The 22652-nt window shown below is 41.3% G+C and overlaps 1 protein-coding gene and 1 long non-coding RNA gene across 2 annotated transcripts in view; both read right to left on the bottom strand.

Annotated features, from left to right (window-relative positions):
- The window catches only part of Ndfip2 (Nedd4 family interacting protein 2), a 41984-nt gene extending 36017 nt beyond the window's left edge, over positions 1 to 5967 (bottom strand). Inside the window, exon 1 of the mRNA XM_048421872.2 lies at positions 5623 to 5967. Within this exon, the coding sequence (XP_048277829.2) occupies positions 5623 to 5952 (330 nt within the window). The 5' untranslated portion in view covers positions 5953 to 5967. The remainder of the gene's footprint in view (positions 1 to 5622) is intronic.
- A 6075-nt stretch (positions 5968 to 12042) lies between these two features.
- LOC148120283 (uncharacterized) lies at positions 12043 to 15159 on the bottom strand. Its single transcript, XR_015739498.1, has 2 exons — positions 13710 to 15159; positions 12043 to 12966 (listed from the first exon to the last, which is right to left on the bottom strand). It is a non-coding gene; the product is annotated as an uncharacterized LOC148120283 (long non-coding RNA).
- Positions 15160 to 22652: the final 7493 nt, after the last annotated feature.

The raw sequence follows: 22652 nt of genomic DNA, 5'->3' as shown, positions 1-22652 counted from the left end.
GAGAAGCCCTGTCTTGAACAAAAAATTAAAAAGAGGGTGCTAAGTATGAAGGGAATCCAGTGGGGGTAGATCTGGGAAAGGGACAGGAGGAGTATGGATGAATATGATCAAAATACATTGTATGCATGTATAAAATTCTCTCAGAATAAAGATATTCTATCTTTTAAATAAGATTGAAGACATACGAAAGCATAAATGTAACAGACTTATTTCTCCCAGCCTTCTATACATTTCTGTGTACTTGAAGCTGTAATAGTAAGTGCTATTGAATGGTGGAGTGGGGGTTTAGAAGGAAACCACAGAAGGTTTTCGAGAAATAAAATAATATATATATTAAAAGAACATGACTCATGTCAGGCAAACAATAAACCAAAGGGCAGCTAAGCAACAGAAGAAAGTAGCAATTATTTGATAGCATGAAAGGCACCAGCATTTAAGGAACCAGGAAGAATTCACATCAAGAATAAAGACAAAAATGTCAAAAGAAAGCTTCTAAATATCAGAAATATGGAAGGACTTTTAGGGCACTGTTCAGAGTCAATATGACAGAGACTGAAGTAGACAAGTATCATATTATACAACTTGGCAAGTCTGAGTATGTAAAAATGCAGTAATATAAGACAGATAATGTATATTGACAAATTTAAAAGAAAGAAAGGTCATGAAAATCAGGAAGGTCGTGAAAATATAATAGAAGCAACATAAAGTAAAAGACTAACCATATTTCTTTACAATGGAAAATGAAAGCAAACGACTACACCTAGATTCACCATCTACTATATCACCTAGAATGGTCTACTGGTGAGGCAGTGGCCTTGGTCTGAAAATCTCTGGGTATTCTTGCTTAGTGTGCCATCCTAAGCACAGCTTTCTGCTCCTGATGAGGGAACTCTCCTTGTACTGAGTCTACAGACAACAGAGCAAATGCCCTACAAAGGCAAATAAACAAGCATTACTGTTTGTACAATGTTATCTGCTTCCTACAAAATAAAGAGATAAATGAAACGTGCTAAGCCATGACTCTGGTTGACTCAGATGTGACGCTACTCAGCGCTCTGTCTCTAAACATTCATTAACCTCATAGGACTTTGGAACAAGGAAAACTACTGAAATATGCTGTGTTCCTGTTGCTTGGTGCAACTATGAGTAATGTAATTTGTTCTGACTTAGGAGTCTTCTGTTTTCTGCCAACAACCATGAAACATTAACAGACTAATTAATTCATTAGCTTATGAAAACAGTAGTTACTTCTATATGCCAGCCTTTATATCAGTGGTTCTCAATCTTCCTAATGTTGAGACATTTTAATACAATTTCTCATGTTGTGGTGACTCCCAACTATAAAATTATTTCATTGCTACTTCATAACTGTAATTTTGCTACTGTTATAAATCATAATGTAGACAGGCAGTGGTGGCACATGCCTTTAATTCCAGCACTTAGAAAGCAGAGGCATGCAAAATAAATAAATAAATATCTGATATGGGACCCCTGTGAAAGGGTGGTTACACACAGTCCTCCCCCTCAAGAGGTTGCAAACCATAGGCTGACAACCACTGCTCATAATACTTATGAGGTTGTGCTAATAAGAGGAAACAGTGCTTTAACATGTGAGACAACTAATCCAATGTTTAAAATCTGCAAACAGGAGACTGGTAAGATGGCTCAGTGGGATAAAGCAGATGCAGAGACCCACAGCCAAGCATCAGACAGACCTAGGGAAATCCTGTGGAAGAGGGGGAGAAAGGACTATGAGAGCCAGAAGGCTCAAGGACACCATGAGAAAACACACAGCCAAACTGCATAGGACTGACCTGGGCCCTCTGCACAAGTGTTACAGTTGTGTGACTTGGTCTTCTTGTGGGACTCCTTACAGAGAAAGGAGGGACTGTCTCTGACTCTGTTGCCTGCTCTTAGGACCCTTTCCTGCTGCTGGGTTGCCTCATCCCACCTCAATAGGTGTGGGAGGAGGAGCTTAGTACTGCTGCAACTTGATAAACCCCAGCTGGCTGATATCCATGGGAGGCCTGCGCTACTCAGGTCAATTAGGAAGAGAGGAGGGAGGGGAAACTAATTGGGAGGGAAAAACATTAATTGATTGACTAATAAAACAATTAAAAGTTTTAAAACATAGAAAAAAAAAGATGGCTCAGTGGTTAAGAGTATTTGATGCTCTTCCAAGGACCAGAGTTCAGTTCCCAGCACTCTCACCAAGTGGCTAACAACCATCTGAAACCAAAGCTCCAGGGCGTTTTCTGGTGCCCTTGAGGGCCAGCACACATACAGCGTACGTATATACAAAAAGAAAAGAGGCATTATTTTGCATTGCAAACAGAACAACCTAAATATAAACCTAGATGACATTAAAGCCTGTTTTTTGTTGTTTTGTAGTGCTAGAGATGGAACCAGAGCCTTCTGGACAAACATTCTAGGCCAAGTGCTCTACCACTGAGCTACATCCCAGCTCTCTAACTCCATTTTAGATTTCAAGTCTCTTTCCTTAGTTGATTTATCAGGAGCAACTTTAATTTTCCAGATATAAAAGTACGTAGACCTCTATAGTACAAATACCTCAAATTATATTTCAGAGAAAACTTGCACTGTAGTAAATTATTTTTAAAAAAATTGTGGCCAAAGATCAAAAATAACTAGTATAAAAAAAAATCTAAGATATGTCTTTACTAAAGAGTGTCTCACTGTGTTAATATTTAGACATAGTCCAAGAACACCTATTGTTGGCATTCTAGTATATAGTTTGAAAAACTGCTGCTACAATTAACACTGCCAATTTAAACTGTACGTAGTCCTTTAAATCTTTTAAATCTTAGTCAGCTTGTTGTAGGTACATGAGCCTTCAAAATAGAGACCATCAAAGCCAGAATGTAGTTTGGCAGCTGAAGACAAGTTAACTTAACCATTTGCACATGGCTCTTTTCCTATTAAGCACAACTCAATTTCCCATAACACAGCAAAAGTCATGTCTGATTTCTTTTTTTTTTTTCTGAAATTAAAAGAGTACCAAGACTTTGGAGCTGTGATTTTATCTACTGTTACAGATCTTTTTAACAATGGAGAGGAAAGAAGAGGAGGGAAAAGCAACTTCTATAGCCAGGAATGATGGTGTGTGCTTGTTATCATAGTAGGAAGCAGAGGACAGACCTGAGGGTGCTGTTCAGCTATAAAGAAAGAAACTACAACATTCACAAAAAACAGGGAAACAGGTGGAACTGAGGGTTAATGTGTTAAGTGAAATAAGCCAGATTCAGAGAGAAAAATACATGGTGTCTCTTATAAGGGGAATCTAGATTTAAATTTATACATACATGTATACATACATGTAGGATGTGAAGTACAAAAAGAACTTATAAAATTTACTACTTAATACACAGATAAAGTGTATACATGTGGTAAAGACAGTAGGTCATTCTAATGGTTCCAGGCATCACCGCCATGGAGAGGTGGGTTTTAGCTCTTGAAAAGGAACACAAGCCCAGCATTGCTCATCACTACACATAGTTCCCTATCCCCTGACCTAACCACCTCTTAACACACAACAACCAAAGTTGCTAATTAATCATTCTAGAGTTTCAAAATAAGGCCTGAGCTAAAAAGGCAGCCATAAAATAGTCGTGTTCGTCTTATAAACTGGGTTTCCAGATTGATAATTAGCTACAAAGTCTACTCAGAATATGAAATTCAGGTGTACCTATGCCATGTTCCCAGACGGTTATGTAACAGGAAGTCTTTCTCGGCAAACCAACAGTTGCCCCAGAGACAAACATGCTATGGAACTGCACAAGTGAAGGAATTAAAATGCAAATGTAATCCACGATAAAATTCTCTAATGCACCTGCTTATAAAGAAAAATATTTTACCTAAAATCAATAATTTATTTAGAATGACTGATTTTTGCCCTCTGCCCTTATGGAGAGCCTCCACCCATTCAAAGTCTATATAGAGCATAGCTTCAGTTTTGAAGGGGAAATAAAAAAATGTGGTATTTTCAACCTACTTTGAAAGTTTAGACAAAAAGAAGATATATTAATGGCAAAGTAAACACTAACATTTTATCTGGAGAGATTTTGAGGAAAAAAAATAGTTCCAACTAGCTACATCTATTGAAAGCAAAAAAGACAACATAATAAATTGTTTACTGTTAAAAATATTTAAGTATTTTAAGTAGTGGCCATGGTTGAGCACAGTAAGGAAAATTATACCAAAGAAAGATTTCAAATCAATTTATATTACTAAGACACACATAGAAATGGGAAAGAATTGAAAAATAAAGCAAGTATCGATGATAAAATTATCCAAGATGTTATCAGTGGCATGACATTTCTGCAAACACTTAGAAAGGCGGCTTTAAAAGTATAGTGCCACCCAAAACGGACAACTTGACAAGCACCTTCTATAAAATGGCATCTTTGTACTAAATCATTCTGAACATTTTCAGGAAATTCATAATCTGAATCACCTGGCCATGTTGGAGCAAATAAACTCAAATGATGCAAGACTCTTACCAAAGAATAATGAAAAATCGGTTATGGTACGATCCACTCTCCCACAATCCTTGGCAATTGTCAAAAGGCACTTGATAGAAACGCCTGGGTGGCAACACACATGCAAACAGACAGGAAAGGTGACATACGGGAAAGGTGACATACGGGACTGTGACAGGCACCATCAACAATATGCACAAATGCTTTTCTTCTGTCCCTCAGTAAATAGGTTTCACTAAATTATCTGAAATTTATAAATGAAAATGCAGCATAGCAAATATTGCCGACATTGATATTTGCCAATAGTCATCTCCAACGACACCATCAGAATACACGAAGGGGAAAAAAGTACAGAAATCCTGACAAAGAAAATACAGGACAGGTTTCACTCATTTAAATACAGTTAGAAGTTTATACACTTGAGAAATAAGATTGTATTAGATGAAAACTAATTTATTTTCAAACAATTTGTTTCTAACAAAACGCTCCACTCCCACCAAAATGCGCGCACGCACACACACACACAGTAGGGGCAGTTTTTTCCCAACAAACGATCACTTTAATACTAACATAAAGGAAAAGGGCAAAACGACAAGGTTAAGTAGAATGTTCATTCCCCACCATGGCTCTTCTCCACGGCCCCTAAAAGGGGGGTTTTAAGCCCAGCTGCATCCCACTCTACAGTGTGGACCCCCACGCCATTCAATGACGTCGATCGCCTCCCTGACAGGTCGGTGCACGCAGCCCCGCCGCCGGTGGAAACCCCACGACAATGTCTCCTGAGTGTCTCAGTCAGGAAAGAAGAAAACGACACGACAGGAGGAGAAACAGAGACCCGGGCAAGTTGGGGAGCTCGGGGAAGGGGATTTGGTGCGGAGCAGGCCGTCGGGTGCGGCCAGGGGCTGGAAGAGAGGTGGGCCAGGCGGGAAGGGTCTCGCGGGGGCGGGGATAGGGGCAGCCCGTGCTCCCGGGGGTGGCCAGGAGGTGGTTGCGTGGTCCCGCCGGGTGGCCCGGCCCGTGCTCCCCAGGGTGGCCCGGAGGTGGCTGCGTGGTCCCACCGGGGAGAGAGCAGCCCTTGCTCCCCGGGGTGGCCCGGAGGTGGCCCCGGGGCCCGCGTACTCACCACCTGGTAGCGGCCAGTCCCCAGCTGGTGGTGATCCATCCTGCCCGCCTCGGGGTCCGGCTTCCGAGCGGGCGTGTCCCCTCGGCGCTCTGCTCCTTCGGCCTTCTCCCCGGTCGACGACGTCGTCGCCGCAGAGCCCCTTCCGCCGCCTCGGGTTCTGCCGCCGCGGTCGCCCAGCGGGGCCGCTTCACTTCCTGTCGCTCCCTCGGCTGTCGCCGAGACCTCCGCGTCGCTCGCCGATCGGCGCCGCAGCTCCGGGGAGCCGCGCGAGCTACTGAGCATGCTCGGGCCGGACGCGCATGCTCTCTGGCTCCGCCGCCGTCGTTCCATCCGCGTCCGGGCTGCGAAGGTGTCCCTAGGTGGGAGGAGATGGAAAAAGTCAGGCAAGTCCCGGGGAGCCCTCTAGGACGGCAACCTGTCGGGAGTGGGCGGTGGCAAAAGGAAGAAAAAAAAAAAAAAGAAAGAAAAAAGAGACAGTCGTCCCACTTGATTGGCGTTTTCGGTGAGGGCAGGTTTCACTGTGGAACGAGCCAATGCACCGTCACTGCGGAGACGAACGAACGTTCAGGAGAAGCATTCCTAGAGCACATGAGGACAGATCGCCCTTTTGATAGTCCCAAGCCTAAAACATCTCAGAGATCCATCTTCAGGGCAGTCCTAAAACGCTCGTTCAAATCACTAATGAGGTAATGGGTTACCAAATATATGTGCGTTATATATATGCACATACATATTGTGTGTATTTATATATGTGATATATACATACATATGTATATATATATAATCAGCTTAAAAGTCACAGTAAAATTTCGAGGAAGGAAAAAGACCCTTATTCTCGCTTCTGCTTATGCATAGCCTTCCTCAGCACAGCTGTACCAAATGTTGAGCCCACGATAGATACCATACCATTATCACCTAGAGTGTGTTGGGGTTCATTTTCAGTAGTGTACGTTCTAAGGGTTCTGACAAATAGGCCATAACGATGCACCATTATAGTTCACACCGCGTGGTTTCACTGCCCTGAAAATCCTGTATCGGACTTTACCTGCCTCTTTCTTTTGCCTCCTTCTTGGTAGTAAATGATTTAGAAATCCAGAAGCCTCTTTAAACATATCCCTATGCCTTACAGAAAAAGAGGCCTTCAGAAATAGGAAATGAGAAGAACAGAGGAAAATAATGAAGCGAGGTAGGATTTTTGCGGTAACCCTCAGGTGTTACTAAAATTTGATAATGGTGAGGAATCACGTCTTGTGGACCATCATAATACAGCAGCTAGCCACATGTGACCTACTATGTTTATGAATCAAACAGCACAGAGTGTACCAGGGCTTTTTCTTTTAGGCCACCAACCAGCTCCCAAATCATGACACCAAGACTTAGTTATAAATGCTCAGCCACGCTTAGGCTCATTTCTGGCTAGCTCTTTATACTAGCCTGTTTCTCTTTATCTACCTTTTGCCTTGGGGCTTCTTAACTTTCCTTTCTTTCTAGGTATCTAGCTTTCACTGCTTCCTCCAGGGTCTGGCTGGATGGTGACTGCCTGGTTTCTGGCCTCAGGAATGTCCCTGTCTTTCTCCCCCATTCTCTTTTCTCCTCTCTCAATTGTCTTTTCTCTCTCGAGCCTCAATTTTTCCTCCTGTCTATTCTCTCTGCCTGCCAGTTCCACCTATCCTTCCTCTGCCTAGCTATTGGCTGCTTGGCTCTTTATTAGACCAATCAGGTGCCTTAGGCAGGCAAGGTGAAACAAATGTAATACATTTTTACAAAATTAAATACACATTCTTACATAATTAAACAAATGCAGCATAAACAAATGTAAAACATCTTTGCCTGGTTAAAATAATATTCCACCACAATGGAACATGTTTCTCTAACAAGATAAAAGATAGCATACAGCGGACCAGCAAAAGGTACCGTTTAATCAAAACATCTGCTTAGTGTACCCTAAGAACTATGACTCCACCTAATCTGGCCAAGCTATCTTCTTTAAGACAACCAAGCCCTTTTTCCATAAATCATCTTACTTGGTACCCCTTGAGGGGCACAGGCGAGAAATCTGTTAATCCCTCACTTTACTTTCATGTATGTACAGAGGACAGTTCTGAAATTAAGGAAGCCAGTAGAGGCACCTGGATAACTGGTTCAGCTGGCAAGACACAACAAAGTTCGATAATCTTTGGATAATCCTTAACTAAAAAAGTTAAGTCTTCCTGATACGTTTATTTTTCAAATCATTTATCAGATCTCTATTTGGGCTATCTTGAAATTTCTAATATCAACATTGCCAGTCTAGCAATAATACAAAACTTTGGTATTGCCTCTACCTAGTTTTCTTTAAACTTGCTTTCATATGCTCCAGTGTAATATATTTTAGATTCTAAGATAATAAGCATGCCATTTCATGGATATTAGTGTAAATGCTAACTCCCCCTTACAATATCACCCTGAATAGAATTACCTCTCATGACACCTAATGTTAGCAAAGAAAAAATAGATTCCTGTATAACTTCTTATCTCTAAAGATATTTTAGAAATGATTTTTGTGTCTTTTTATTTCCATTAGCCACTTAGGTTCACTTGTTTTTAAATTTATTACTTCTGAAAAAAAAGTCATTGACAACGAGAGACCCGACTCAAAGCAGACAACCTGAATCCTGTTTATATATCAAGTATTTCATTTTACTCCTGCCCAGGTTCTCGGAATGTGCTTCCAGTTTCACAGATGACATAATTCAATAACACAATACATTTTCAGTGAGGAAGAATAGGAGAACAATGAAGCAAATTAGCAGCATACAGCACTGAAATCTCCTGAGTCTAGTCCCTGTGTGTTATTTTTCTTTTTGGCTCCTCCCCACTCTTTGGTGTAGGTAGGCATGACAGTGGTCACCACTTAACAGAAAGAGAAACTAAGGGACAGAGAGAGTGAGCAACTCTACCAATGCTAAAGTCACCAGCAAGTGGTGACAGGCACCAGAAGCATCACAGTGTTTGGAACTGTGCTAAATATTACACCACAGGTAAAAGAACTAGTCCTTGTCTCCTCCCCTTCCTGGCCATCTCTACTGTGCAGAATAGAGGAAATAATGGTACATCATAAATAGCTGATCTGAATTCCCTCAGTCCTGCCTTTATCGTCCACATGAAATCGTGATGCTTTCTCGTCGTCTATGGAAGAGACATCCTGATCACATTTCCCATGTCCACTAACCTATGACCACAACACAACAAGATGCCCACATGTCCCTCTGGGAGCCACTCCTTGGGGGATGAAATGGAAATCCTCTTAAGAGATCTGAAACAAATGGCAATATTCTCCAGAGGTCTTAAACAATAGCTAGTAATATTTCCAACACTTGATCTTTTAACATTGACTTCAGTTACCTAAAAACAACTCATGGCGATTCACTGCTCTGAACTACCTCAAGCAGAGCTGTAGGATTTTGCTGTAGTAGGCTAACACTTCCTGCTAACCTAATCAAATTCCATCTCCAAATACAAATACAACCACCCAAACGTTTACAAGTGCTGCATGCCATCCTGGGTAGAACATCTGCCCCAGATTCTCTTACAGGAAAGTTCAGTCTGCTCAGCTGTAAGGAATGTGGGCTGCCAGCATCTTCCAGTTGTTGGCTCTGAAGTTTTAATCCTGAAGTGATGCTCTTTTCTGGCCAGCATCCAGCCATTCACTGATGAGGCAGTTGGACAATGCCTAAGTTGTTCTTTTGTAACACCAGATCTCTTTAAGCTAAACTCACCAAACTGTTTTCCTTTCAGACTCATTATTTAATCTCACCCACTCTTAATTTTGTGTCAGCATCTGCTTTCTGAAAAGCCCAACCTAGGCAAGTACCAAGATGTAAAATGATAGACTATAATGGATACTATTAAATTTGTGTTAAAATAACTACAACTATCATTTTGTGTGGCTAGTTTTTCATGTCCACTATAACTTTCAGTACTCTCTGTTAGCGTTTTATCATTTAGATGTGTGTCTTCAACCTTCTCCTTAAGAACAACTTTGTTGTTATTTTATAGAACAATCACATGAGGTCATAGCCAACTGTTTGGGACATGCTTTTCCCTGGGAACTACTCCCACCTTCCCGGAGGCGGAGCCATTCCCTCTAGGAAGAACTGCTTTCATTCACCATCATTTCTCTTAAGCAGGTTTGTTGAGCTGCATATACAGATAGCGAATTCTTCATTTATGATTCCCAGAAGTTTAAGAGCAGTGGAGATGCTGTTGCCCACAGAGAGCCACAGGTCTAAATCACAACTTGGCAAGGGATCCAGCTTCTAGAGATTTTTAGTTTTGTGTTACTCCTTCCACACTGTATAACATGCAAATATATGTTATCCTCGAAGTAGCTTCTAGGTTTTGGTGGTTAGTGAGACAACTGAATCCTGACAAATCCTGACTGTTGAAGGAATATATGTGACTTTGCACATTTATCTATAGAATGACTGGAAAGAAGTAAAGTACCTTCTCCTGGAGATTTCTGTCTATATCTAACCAAAATCCATTGTCATCTTCTGAACTTTAATATTCTAAAATATATTTCAGAGCATACAGAAATCTGCATTTCACTTTAGTAAATGAGAACCAGCACATTTATCAATCCAAACTTTTCAACATTACTGTATCTACTTGTCCTTAAAGCAGTTGTAGGCTTAAACTCAATTTAGCATCATATCGTGTTCTGTATTTAGCTGGGTATGAGATTCCTGTCATCTGTTCAGCTCCATAATTTTAGAGAGAAAATGTAAAGTTAGCTATTTGACGATGTGGCACATGCTGTTTTGCTCTCTCCTCGTTCTATTCCAGTATAAAGGAAACTCTAAAGTGAACTAGTCTTCCATCCATCAGAATTCACCTTCAGAAAGAGAAGGAAATACATGCTTGGGATGTATTGAGGAGAGGGCTGGGGAGATAACTGAAAAGGGTGGGTTTGGGGCTTGGGTTTTTGTTTATTTGTTTGTTAGCTTTGTTTGTTTTGAGGGAAGTTCTATGCAGCTTTTGTTTCCGAGATTATGCACGTAACTGGGGCTCCAAGGCTCTGCCTCTCTGACAGGAGCTAAAGGTTCCGTCTTAGGCAGAAAAATATCTTCTTAAGGAAACCCAGCTCTGCTTTCTAAATACACTTAAGTGATCACATCAGCTCCTCGCAGATTATAGAGGATAACCATCACTTAGGTCAGCTGATTATGAACTTGAGCCGTGCACGTTAAAATGCCGCTGCAGCAAAGCTCCTTTTGACTGATTAGTCAAACCACCCCTGGCCATATTGATGTGTTGAACTGGTTTCACAGGTTTATTTCTACAGAAGCTAAAATGGTCTCTGTAGAATAAAGATAGAGCATGAATAGAAAGGGGAAAGTACCCAAAAGGTAGCTTATAGATTAAAATAATCTTCTTATATTTGTTTCCTGTCAGGTTTATCTCATATAAAGTACTTAGGTGGAGTTACATATGGAGGCCTCACTAGGCAACAATTGAAAAAAATAAGAAGTATGATTAACTGTATTTCAGTCCTGACAATAGAATTAGCATTTTCAATTGTTTCCATTGTGTGGTTATGGAAAGCAAATGTGAACAAATCAATAGCCATTTTACATTAGGAAGTTCAAACTGGAGGTTATTAAATAATGTCTTCTAGTCCCTGGATACCTTTAGTTCTTTGACCATACTAAAGCATACTTGCTCTGCAAGTCAATCCTTGCCATTGTAAAGAAGCATTATTGCCTGTTGTGACAGGTTTCTTTCACTGATTAATATGTGATCGTTGTGTTAGAAAAGAATTATGTGGAAAATACTAGGAAGAAAGGATGTCTACTGCATATCAGCCTTTGTCGACATGTTAGCGAGCATGTCTCTTCCCTCCACAGTGAGTCTGTCCCTCTTGTTCAGCGTAGTCTGATGGGAGGCACTGTTTCACCACCAGCAGGGTCACACGTCAACAATAATGTCACTGTATGAGGCTGCCTTCTGTTCAGTACTGAGCATAAAGGACATCTAGCATTAAATGGATGAACAAAGATGATCATCAGGCAAAATGACTTCTCAAATGCTGCTTTTTCAAAAGCAAGAAGCAACTCAAACCTATTTCCTGTCCTTAACTTTCAAGTAGGGAAAACACTGGTGGTCTCATAGAACTCAAGAAAATAAACATAGTAAAACCAAAAGAAGTTCCTTTGACATCTCTTTTTGATTGTCACTAGTATTGTTCTTTTTTTAAAATAATATGATGTTGGGATGTCCCGGGCAGCTTGCGGAGGAGCTGCTAGTGGCTGTGGGTCCCCACAAGATCTCCAGGGTGGCAGCGCCATGTGGCCGGGGGAGTCAGGGTCCGCGGGCGAGCGGCAGAGTCAGGCGGCTGGATGCGGTGGACGGCAGAATAAATGGACATAAGGCTATACATAAAGCTAAACATTTATTACTTAAAAAAGGGAGACATAGACAAACATAGAGAGAACAAAGACACACGTACATACGACACGAAACAAACATACATACACACACACACACACCAGAGAGAGAGAGAGAGAGAGAGAAGATGGCGAGGGAGGTCCGAAGTGGCTGAGGTGGGCGTGGTTAGTTCTTAAAGTGACAGCAGAAGACTAACATTCCCGAATTCTTTTTATAATAAAAAGTAGAAGGTTAGACATTACAGGTTGAAGGAATTGGGGCGGCGAATTCTCAAGACTGCTTCTGGCTGATTTGTGGGTGTCGTCTTTGGGGGGGTGTGGGGGTGAGGGAGATCCGAGAGAAGCTGGGTGCTGGTCACATCCTGGCATAGTTGGTCTCTGCTCCCGACAGGACAGGTGTCTGTGGCATGGAAATGTCTGGTGTCCCTTGTACCTTGACCCTGGGCAGCTAGACTGTCGATTCCAGTGATTTTGTCCACGTTTGGAGGTCTCCAGTTTAGGTGATAAGCAGTTTTTGCCCAATGGTCAGCGCTTGGCAGTCGAAGCAAACTGCAGATGGACGTTGGTCTTCTGTCTTCTCGGAGGAAAAAGAGTGCTTGCTAGGAGCCAACCTGTCTCTTTTTGTTATGAAAAGTTTTTTAAATAATTAAACATTTAAATATCGCATTCCCCAGATCTCTGAGCAGTTGAGGGCTGATTATTAGGTATAGCTGCAATATAGAATCTGTCTGGAAGGTTGGGTTTGAGTTTGACTGTATTGACTCTTAACAGGTAAGATCCATATTTGTAAAAAGACAGACAGAAAGGAAAAAAAAAACCTGTTTGTAACATTAAGATTAGTGGCAGAACTGACAATGGTAGAAAACAGCTTAAAAGTCCATACCAGTTTAAAATATGAGACTTATGATTTTGTAGTCTGAAACAAGATGAAACAAACAATTATTTTACATAGAAAGATTGAACAGGAATTAAGCAAAGTGTATATTTCTGATGGGCCCTATCAGAAAGCATGTCACTATGCAAAACACCTGTAATCAGAGTTAACGAGAACACCGAGGAGGGGGAGAGGAAAGGCAGGACATACATAAGAATGAGAAAGCTTGTTCGCGTGATCTGGCTCTCAGTGAATCTAGTGATAAAGTCACCTGACCCCAATGAACATGGTGGTAGCCACGTGTTGTGGCTTGAATGGAAAGCCGCGGGAATTTTAAAAGCCGGGGGCCGCCTGGTTGTTGAATCGTGAAAAACCCACATAAACAGACAATTTAAGGCATATTTAGGCTGTACGACTTGCTTTCCCAGGTCAAGACTGTGAAAATCCCTCAAAAACCATGGCATCTCGAGCCTATGGGGAACGGCCCCCCGTTTAGGTGAGAGGCAAGCGAACATCCAAACCATGTGCCCAGGCATCCGAGTGCCCATGTGGGATTCTAAAGGCCGAACCGGATCAGCCAATTACGTCCGCGAGGAAGGTAGGAAGGAAGAAAAGACTGAAATAAAGAGGAAGAAGGAGACTGGAAGCCCCGGGCCTCCAGATGAGGGAATGCACGGGCTTAACAGGATGCAAGCCATAAAGGACGCCAGCGACGGAGCAGAAACACCGGGAGGAATCCCGGGTTAAAAAGGCTCAGATAAGCTGGCTGGAGTGAGGAAACTTACAATTAGAAGCCGGTGTTGTTTGTAGTAAGGAGTCCAGGCAGTTGGCGGTGTTGAGGAAGGCCCTCGGTCCGATTCAATCCTGAAAGTTGGTGGTCAGAGTCCCGGACGAAAGGTAAAGCTGGAACCCTGGCTCTTGGCGGGTGAATCTCTCGAGTCCTGGCACCAATATTGTTCTTTTTAAAAATAATAAGATGTTGGGATGGCCCGGGCGACCTGTAAACCAGGCAGAAGCTGCCGCCAGAGCAGTACAGGGTCCCCGGGCGAGCGGCAGAGTCAGGCGGCTGGATGTGGTGGACGGCAGAATAAATGGACATAAGGCTATACATAAAGCTAGACATTTATTACTTAAAGAAAGGGAGACATAGACAAACATAGAGAGAACAAAGACACATGTACACACGACATGAAACAAACATACATACACACACGCACACGCACACACACACGAGAGAGAGAGAGAGAGAGAGAGAGAGAGAGAGAGAGAGAGAGATGGTGGCGAAGGAGGTCCGAAGTGGCTGGGGTGGGCGTGGTTAGTTCTTAAAGTGACAGCAGAAGACTAACAACTAGTATGTAAAGTTTAAGATCTGTCGAGCCAGGCGTGGTGGTGCAAACCTGGAATCCCAGCTCAGGGAAGAGGCAAATCTCTGAAAGTTCAAGGCCAGCCCCTTGAAATTCCAGACTAGGCAGAGCTACCCTGTCTCTAGATAAATAAACAAACAAACAAATTTTGGGAGAGTTCCTCTGAATCAAAGACATCAAGTTTTAACCTTCTTTCTCCAGGTACTTTTAATAACAAACACATTAATGATACAAACACATGTGTGCACATACTCATTCAGCATAGAAAATCCAACTTTTTGTTAGTTCGAATGAGGCAGATGATATTCATACATTTGGCATTTGACAAATGACAATGGCATTTGACAAAACACAAAATGTCTGGAAAACCAGAGTCCTAAAACTCTAGCATTTGTGTACTTACCAAAACTACAAGATCACCCAAATCAGCACCTTCATTTGAAAGAAAAGGAAACTGAGGTTCTAGGCACTGGGGGGGGGGATAGTTCAGTCTGTAAAGTTTGATCCCCAGAACCCAGGTTTAAAAGGCAGACAGAGTGGTGGATGCTTGTTAACTGCAGCAGTGGGGAGACAGAGTAGATTTCTGGAGCTAAGTGGCCAGGCAGCCAGGGCCATTGGTGCTGTGGGACAATGGTCTTTTATCCTGTCACTTGTATTGTTTTTAATAAAATGCTGATTGGCCAGTAGCCAATCAGGAAGTAGAGGCGGGGCGATGGTGACCAGGCGGGAAGTAGAGGCATAGCAATGAGAATTATGGAAAGAGGAAAGTTTCAGTTCTCAGTCATCACCCAGACACAGAGGAAGACAGACACAGAGCAACAAGATGTGATTGCCTCGCTGAAGAAGGTCTCCAAGCCACGTGGCTAACACAGACAAGAATTGCGGGCTAATATAAGTTATAAGAGTTAATAAGAAGCCTGAAATTCTAGGCCAATCAATTTATAATTAATGTAGACTGTGATTTCTTTGGGTCCTTGATAACTGTGGGAACCGTGCAGGACAGAAACTTCAGACAACACATTGGGGATCTCCAGGTCAGTGAGGGACCCTGCCTAAAGCAACAACAACAAAGTAGACATGACTGAGGGATAAAGCCATGTTGACTGCTGCCTCATGCCATATGTTCACATGCCAAGCATGCGCACGTGTGTGTGTGTGTGTGTGTGTGTGTGTGTGTGTGTGTGGCTTGCACAAACTGAAGCTTAGAGAGGTAAGTTCAGACACTTGGGCTATATCTGCAATCCATTACCACTTCTCTCTCAGCTTTAGTGGTTAAAACTTTAAAAAAAAAATCCAAAATACTTTGGCTTTTCCCACCTCATCCAACAAGAAATAGCTCTCTAAAACACTGCTACTATTATAAGTCAGTAAGTTAGAACTCCAACAGACATGAACTTAGTATGTCAAGTTCTTTTAGAAAAAATAAGATAGGTAAATATATTGCCTCCAAAAGTGTCTACATTGGTATGATTTTTTTCCAGGTTTCTGCTTTGGAACAAATAGGACAAATGCAGTAAAATATGTTCCCCATTAATCATTTCCTTACAAATATAGTAGATATCACATTCAGGCTTGAAAGTCAAACAATCCTTTTCATTTATATAGAGTTGAAGATGTAAGAAAACCTAAATGTAGAGATGGAGTAAGTAGGATTCTGTCTCCCTTGACTAAGCCTACACTCTATGACCATGCCCATTTTGATGTGTTTCCTAAAACAATACATCTTCACTGTCCAAAATGCCAGGCCCTAGTCATGTATGGTCATTTACATATAAACTAAATAAACTACAAATTATTTTACTTACTCACCCAAGACACATTTCAAATATTCAGTTGCCACAGGTAGGTCTAGTGGCTGCTTTACTGAATCACCATAGATACAGAACACTTACATCACAGAAAAGTCCATTGGGCATTATTGCTCAATAAGGTATTCTCTTATTCACCTCGAAATATCCCCACCTCTCTTCACTTCTGGAATTAGCCAACTAATTTTGTAATGGCTTTGGTCTCAACTTTGCCATGGCTTAGCAATGTAGCACCTGGATAAATCAACTTGCTGAAGTGCTTTGCTTATCTTTCATATTATAATAATTTATTCTCCATTCATCCCATAGATTATTCTGAAGCTCAAGTTAAAATGTAACCATTCAAACAGAAAGGACTATTGTTTCCAGAGGCCCTTTTCCTAACATTAGTGTTCCAAAAGCTTTAAAATGTTTGCACTTAAATTTTGGGATAAGTATAATGATCTCCCTATAACACTGAAATGAGTTAGGCCTTCTCTACCATAACCATATCATATGTTCTTCTGGTATGACTAGGCTTATACTGTACATACCAAGCCATCATAAAGTAATAGACTTCACTGTGTGTCACCATAGAAAATATGTCTGAAGTTGTTTATCCAGTAGTAAAATTATGACGTGGCATATTAGTCAATCGTAATCACGGTAATAATGGATAATGTTGCTAGCAGTTTTGCTTAGTGTTTCATACATATTGTCTCACTGCGTTCTCAGAGTAAACATGTGGAGTAAGCACTATTGTTGCTAGTGTAGGATAAAAGGCCCAGCCAAGGAAACCTACCCTGGCCCTGGAGCCAGAGTCAGTGAAGAAACCCACCCTGGCCCTGGAACCAGAGCCAGTGAAAGAAATATGCCCTGCTCCCAAAACTAGAGGAAAAAAAAACTTAAGGAAAAAGGTCAGGAGCAAGTCTGCCCCTGACCAACTAAACCAATCAATCCCTGAGCAGAAAATCCTGGAAAAACTCCACCCCCAAGAAGTCCTCTATAAGCCCCTCTTCCTGTTTAGTTGCTGAGTCAGCTACTTTCCTGGCTCCTTTTCAAATAAATCTCTTAAAAGTGTTTTAGATGAAGATCTTCTTTACCCTGCATAAAGCAGAAGAATCTTAGCTGAGTTGTTCCCTCAGGGGTGCTGAGCAGAAAAAAAAAGGAAGGAAGGAAGGAAGGAAGGAAGGAAGGAAGGAAGGAAGGAAGGAAGAAAGAAAGAAAGAAAGAAAGAAAGAAAGAAAGAAAGAAAGAGTTACATTTTCTAAGAAACATCCTTAGGAGTAGCAGAAAAAGTAAGTTTTTGTGGGAGCAGGAGATTGCTACATTTCTGCAGGGGTTTTTCCTTTAGCCAGAGTAAAGCCTAAGAAGTAAGATCTTGGGCGGGAGCTGAACAGAGCAGAAGAATACTTCTGCTAGAACATTCCATTAGGGGAACCAAACAGAGTTTGGCTCTCTAGGAGAAGAGCAGGATTGCTACAAACTGTAGGGAGACCATCCCCCACCACACCCCAGCTTCAAGTGTAGCCTGATTTCCCAACAAATCAGGATATCTATCCCTCCAGAGCTGTCCCTTTGCAGCTCCAGCCTCCAAAGTTGTCCCTTTGCAGCTCCAGGTATAGCCTGACTTCCCGACAAGTCAGGATACCTTTCCCTCCAGAGCTTAACCTCATTTACCAGAAGATATAAGCAAGTCAGACAAGAGGGGTGTACCATATTAAACTTTTAATTTAACCGTATTTTATTTCAATATGACCACACATAAGAAAGTATACAACTCATAAGTCTATACCTTGATGATTTTTGTAAAGTATTTAATCTCATGTAGCCAGAATCTGAGTTAAGAAATAGAATTATTTCCAGAACACCGAAAAGAGCACAATCACTTCTTTCTTATCTTTTAATTTGTGCAAGGAATAACAATTAACTGGACTAGTGGCACTAAAAATTAGTTTTTGCTTTTCAAAATCTTACATTAAATTTATTGTTCTATTTGTTTAATCTTATATCATTGAGATTTAGTTTTATTGTTGAATGTGGTTGTTTATCTAATCTGACACTATAGATCCTTTCATTTATTACAGGTTTTACTGAGTAAGCACTGCTTATATCCCTTTCCTGGGACTCACCACAGTAAAGTACAATAAACTGTGTGGTTTAAATAACAGAAACGTATACTTTCATAGTTCTGCAGGTTCCAAGTTAGAGATCAAGGTTTCAACAGGCCTGGTTCGTTCAGATATCCATAAGAAAGAATCAGTTCTATGCTTCCCTAACAGTTTCTGGTGGTCTACTTGCAATCTCTTGTGCTCAGATGTATCACTTTGTGTGTGTCTGTAGATGTATCATTCACCCTGTCTTCATCTCCTTATGGTACTCTCTGTGTGCCTGCTTGTACAGAAAGGTTTCCATTCTAGGGTCACCAGTTAGTGGATTTGGGTTCCAAAGTGCTGTCTGACTTCATCTGTGCCACAAATACAGCAACACTATTTCCTGATAAATTCAAATTCTCAAGCCAGAGCTTTCAACACAGGAATGCAGGAGATAGAAAATTCAACCCTAAGAGAAACATTGTGAACAATACTGCTAAAAATGTTCTCGCACATGCTTTGGAGAATGGATGTGTTCATGGTTTAAAATATATGTTCCTAATAATAATATATATTATAAGTATATGTGTGATAAATGTTTGTATAAAGGTGTGTTTGTATGTTTGTGTATATATTTCAGCTTTAGCTAATGCGGCAAAATGATTTTTAAAATGGTTATAATTTTTGTTCCTAATCAGGGTATGGGAATTAAATTGATCCACAGCTTTACAAACATTTGGTTTGCAATAAAAATAATCTTTTTTTTTCTTGAGGATCAATCATTCTGGGACTAGAGAGATGGCTCAGCAGTTAAGAGTACCAGCTGCTCTTCCAGAGGACCTCACCTCAGTTCCCAGTACCCACATGGTGGCTCCCAACCATGTAACTCCATTTTTAGGGGCCGCAACACCCTCTTCTGGACTCTGTGTACAGCAGGCATGTAAGAGGTGTACAGATACACATGCAGACAAAATACCCATACACACCTGACGTCTTCCTCAGGGGAGGGGGTGAGGAGGTGCAGTGTCAACATCCCAGACACTGGGAGTCAGAAGGTGGACAGCAGACTCGTTTATTTAACAACAGGGAAAAACTTATATACTCTCCCCACGCCCAGGCATTCTGATCCGTTGACAGTTATCACATGGTCACTCCTCATTGGCTAGGCACAGTCTGGACCTCTGACAATGCCTGTTGCTAGGCCCCCAGAAAATGTCACTTGGTCACTTGGTTAGGCACGATCAGTAACTCTGATAGTACTAGGCAGACTCCAGCTTGGCTCCTTTTGGCCTGGTAGGGCTTAACTTCCTACACACAACAAGTAATTTTTTTTTAATTTAATTTTAGTCAGTTGCCTAAGAGTCTTGCTTCTCTTAATGATAATAAGTTTGAACTCACTCAGATGCACCTTGGTCATCTTTTCTAAACTGCTCATTTGTCTGCTTTCTAGAACACTGACTTTTTGTTGTAGGGTTTGCCAGCAGTCTTTTATTTTATGGACTTATTTATTCATTTATTTTGTTTATCTTTGTTTGATATAACTTTGAAGTTGGCAGTAAACCTTAGCATCCATTTTCTTTTTCTTTTTTTTTCAAACAATCAAAAATCAGTCTGTTTTTATCTGATTTCAAGCTTAAGGAAATGTTACAGAAACAATTTGTCGTTCTCACATATTCGTCACATAGCTAATGCTGACATCTTATATAACCAAAATAGCATCATCATCATCATCATCACCATCATCAATCATCAAGAATAGAAGATCAACCTTAGTACAACACTATTATTTAAAGCACAGAACCTGTGTGAGCTTTAGTGATGCTTCCACTGACTTTGCTCTCTGCTCCAGGAGTTTTATACAGTATTTACCCGTCATTTCTGCCAGTCTCTTCTAGTCTGTGACAGTTTCTCCCATTCTCCGTTACCTTTCATGACACTTATATCTTTTTATAAGGACTCATTTTCCTTTCTTTTCTTTTCTTTTTTTTTTTTGAGTTTCGGGATTCTCTTTCTTTTTTTATAGAAAACAAACTATCTTTTTTCATTATACATACCAATCCAAGTTCCCATCCCCCTCCTTCCATTCCCTCCACTTACCCCCATCCCCCCCCCCCCCCCCCGGCATCCATTCCTCAGAGAAGTTAATGCACATTGCTTTGGGGAAGGTCCGAGGCCCTCTCTACAAGATCTAGACTGAGCAGAGTATCCATCAAAAGAGAATAGGTTCCCAAAAAACCAGTACAAGCAGTAGAGATAAATCCTGGTGCCACTGCCAGTGGCCCTGCAGTCTGTCCCAGCCGTGCAACTGTCAACCACTTTCAGAGGGAATAGTTTGTTCCTTCCCGGTTCAGATGGAGTTGGTGAGCTCCTGTTAGCTCAGGTCAACTGTTTCAGTGAGTGTACCCATCATGGTTCCCACTTTTTGACCTCTTTGCTCGTATTCTCACTCCTCCCACTCTTCAACTGGACTTTGGGAGCTCTGTCCAGTGCTCTGACTTAGCATTCACTTTCATTCTTTTTGCTCGTAGAAGGCAAGCTTCAGGAGTGGACATGTGCAGTTGATTTCCTCCCTTTTATGCATTCTTCTTTAGTGTGTTTTAAATGCCTGTCTTAGAGTTCCTATAACTGTGATAAAACGCCATGACCAAAAGCAACTTTGGGAGGAAAGGGTTTATTTTATACTTTTCCAGATAATGGTCCATCATTGAGGGAAATCAGGGCAGAAATTCAAGCAGGGCAGAAACCTGGAGGTAGAAACTCATGCAGAAGCCATGGAGGAGTGCTGCTGACTAGCTTGCTCCCCATGGCTTGCTCAGCCTGGTCCTCATTCCATCCAGGACCACCTGCATAGAGATGACACTGCCCACAATGATGGCACCACAATGAGCAGGGTCCTCCCACATCAGTCATCAATCAAGAAAATGAAGTATGGGCAAAATTTGTAAAGGCATTCTCTCAATTGAGACTCTTTTCCCAAATGGCCCTAGTTTGTGTCAACTTGACATAGAAATCATCCAGGACAATGCCCAATGATTGAAGGGGAAAATCATCCTCTCAAGCCAAAACAGGACCTGTAAATCATACAAAGCCATCAGAAGATGGATCGTGTAAAGATTTCTGTGTCCCTTCATTAAGCAAGCTTTGGCTTCAGGAGTGAATGCACGTGCTTTTGTCTCTGTGAGCATCAAACTCAGCTGCTACTGAAGTTTCTTTCAGAGACTAGCTGCTTGCCTTTGTTCATAGGTTTTCATCAGGCCTGGCTCCCCTTTCCGCAGCTCTAAAACTGTTAAGATTGACTCATAATGTTCCTGGGATGGGGTTCTTCCTCTCTCAGAGCCTACTGTGGGTCCTGCACAGAGTAGACCATCCTTAGCACTTTATCACCGCTAGTTAACTGATGTTCCTATCCCATCACATTAATGGGATGATGATAAAATGCTACTTCATTTAGTAAGCACTGTCCATCTTAACAAAGAAATGCTGCAGGACATAACAGAAGCGCCACGCTTTGCAGATGGAGTTTAAAAAGCCACTAATAGTTGTCGTTGACTTTCCCTAAGTGTAAATGGGGTCTGGCCACTTAAATGCCATCTCCTTTCTGTTTTTATCTGTTATTGAACATAGAGTCTCTTAGGATCTCAATCAAGTGTTGGTTCTATAATGAGCTAAAAGACAACTCAGGTTTTCAAAAGTCAGTTTATTATGGTAGTAAAATAAACCTAATAGAAAAGTTGCCTCATTCACCATTTTAAGTGTACAGCTCACTGGCATTAAGCACAGCCCTGTTTTCTGTCTCCGCTGCAGCCAGCATTCACATCCGACTGTCATCATCACGTACTGTCACAGTGTGCTTATTGAACATCAGCGACAAGTGGCTTTCTCCTCCTCGGCTCTGGTCAGCATTCACTTTCTGCCTCTATCATCTTGACTGAGGAAAGTACTTCAACTATGTGAAATTATAGAATATTTGTTTTTTCTTTGATTTGATTTCAATTACCATAAAGTCTTCAAAATTTACCCACGTTGGATCTGTGAGATGGCTCACTGGATGTCAGCACCTGCAATCAAGCCTAATGACCTAAGTTCCATCCCCAGGACCAACATGATTGAGGGAGACAAATGACTCTGTGTGTGTGTCATACATGCACACGTGCGCACACACACACGTACACACTGCACACACAATCGCGCAGCCGCATGCACATAAACAATGTCTCAAATTGTATTTGTTTTGATATGTCAGAATTTCATCCATGTTACATCCTTGTGTTAGCACTATTTATTTAGCAAAATAATGTTCTATTGTATAATAAGCTAGGATTTATTTATATAACCATTTTTGAATAGACATTGGACTGTTTTCACTTGAGATGCTTTTGTTTATTTAATCTCTGTAACTAAAGCCCAAGGCAAAACTGAATTTTAAAGGTGAGTGTCTCACTGGATATCAGTTGAGCTTAGTCAAGTTGAATATTCTCTTTATA

Source organism: Myodes glareolus, chromosome 12 (assembly GCF_982192425.1).
Source record: "Myodes glareolus chromosome 12, mMyoGla1.1, whole genome shotgun sequence".
In the NCBI taxonomy this organism is placed as follows: domain Eukaryota; kingdom Metazoa; phylum Chordata; class Mammalia; order Rodentia; family Cricetidae; genus Myodes; species Myodes glareolus.
The sequence above is the reverse complement of the archived record's forward strand: the minus strand, read 5'-3'. Positions and strand labels throughout refer to the sequence as shown.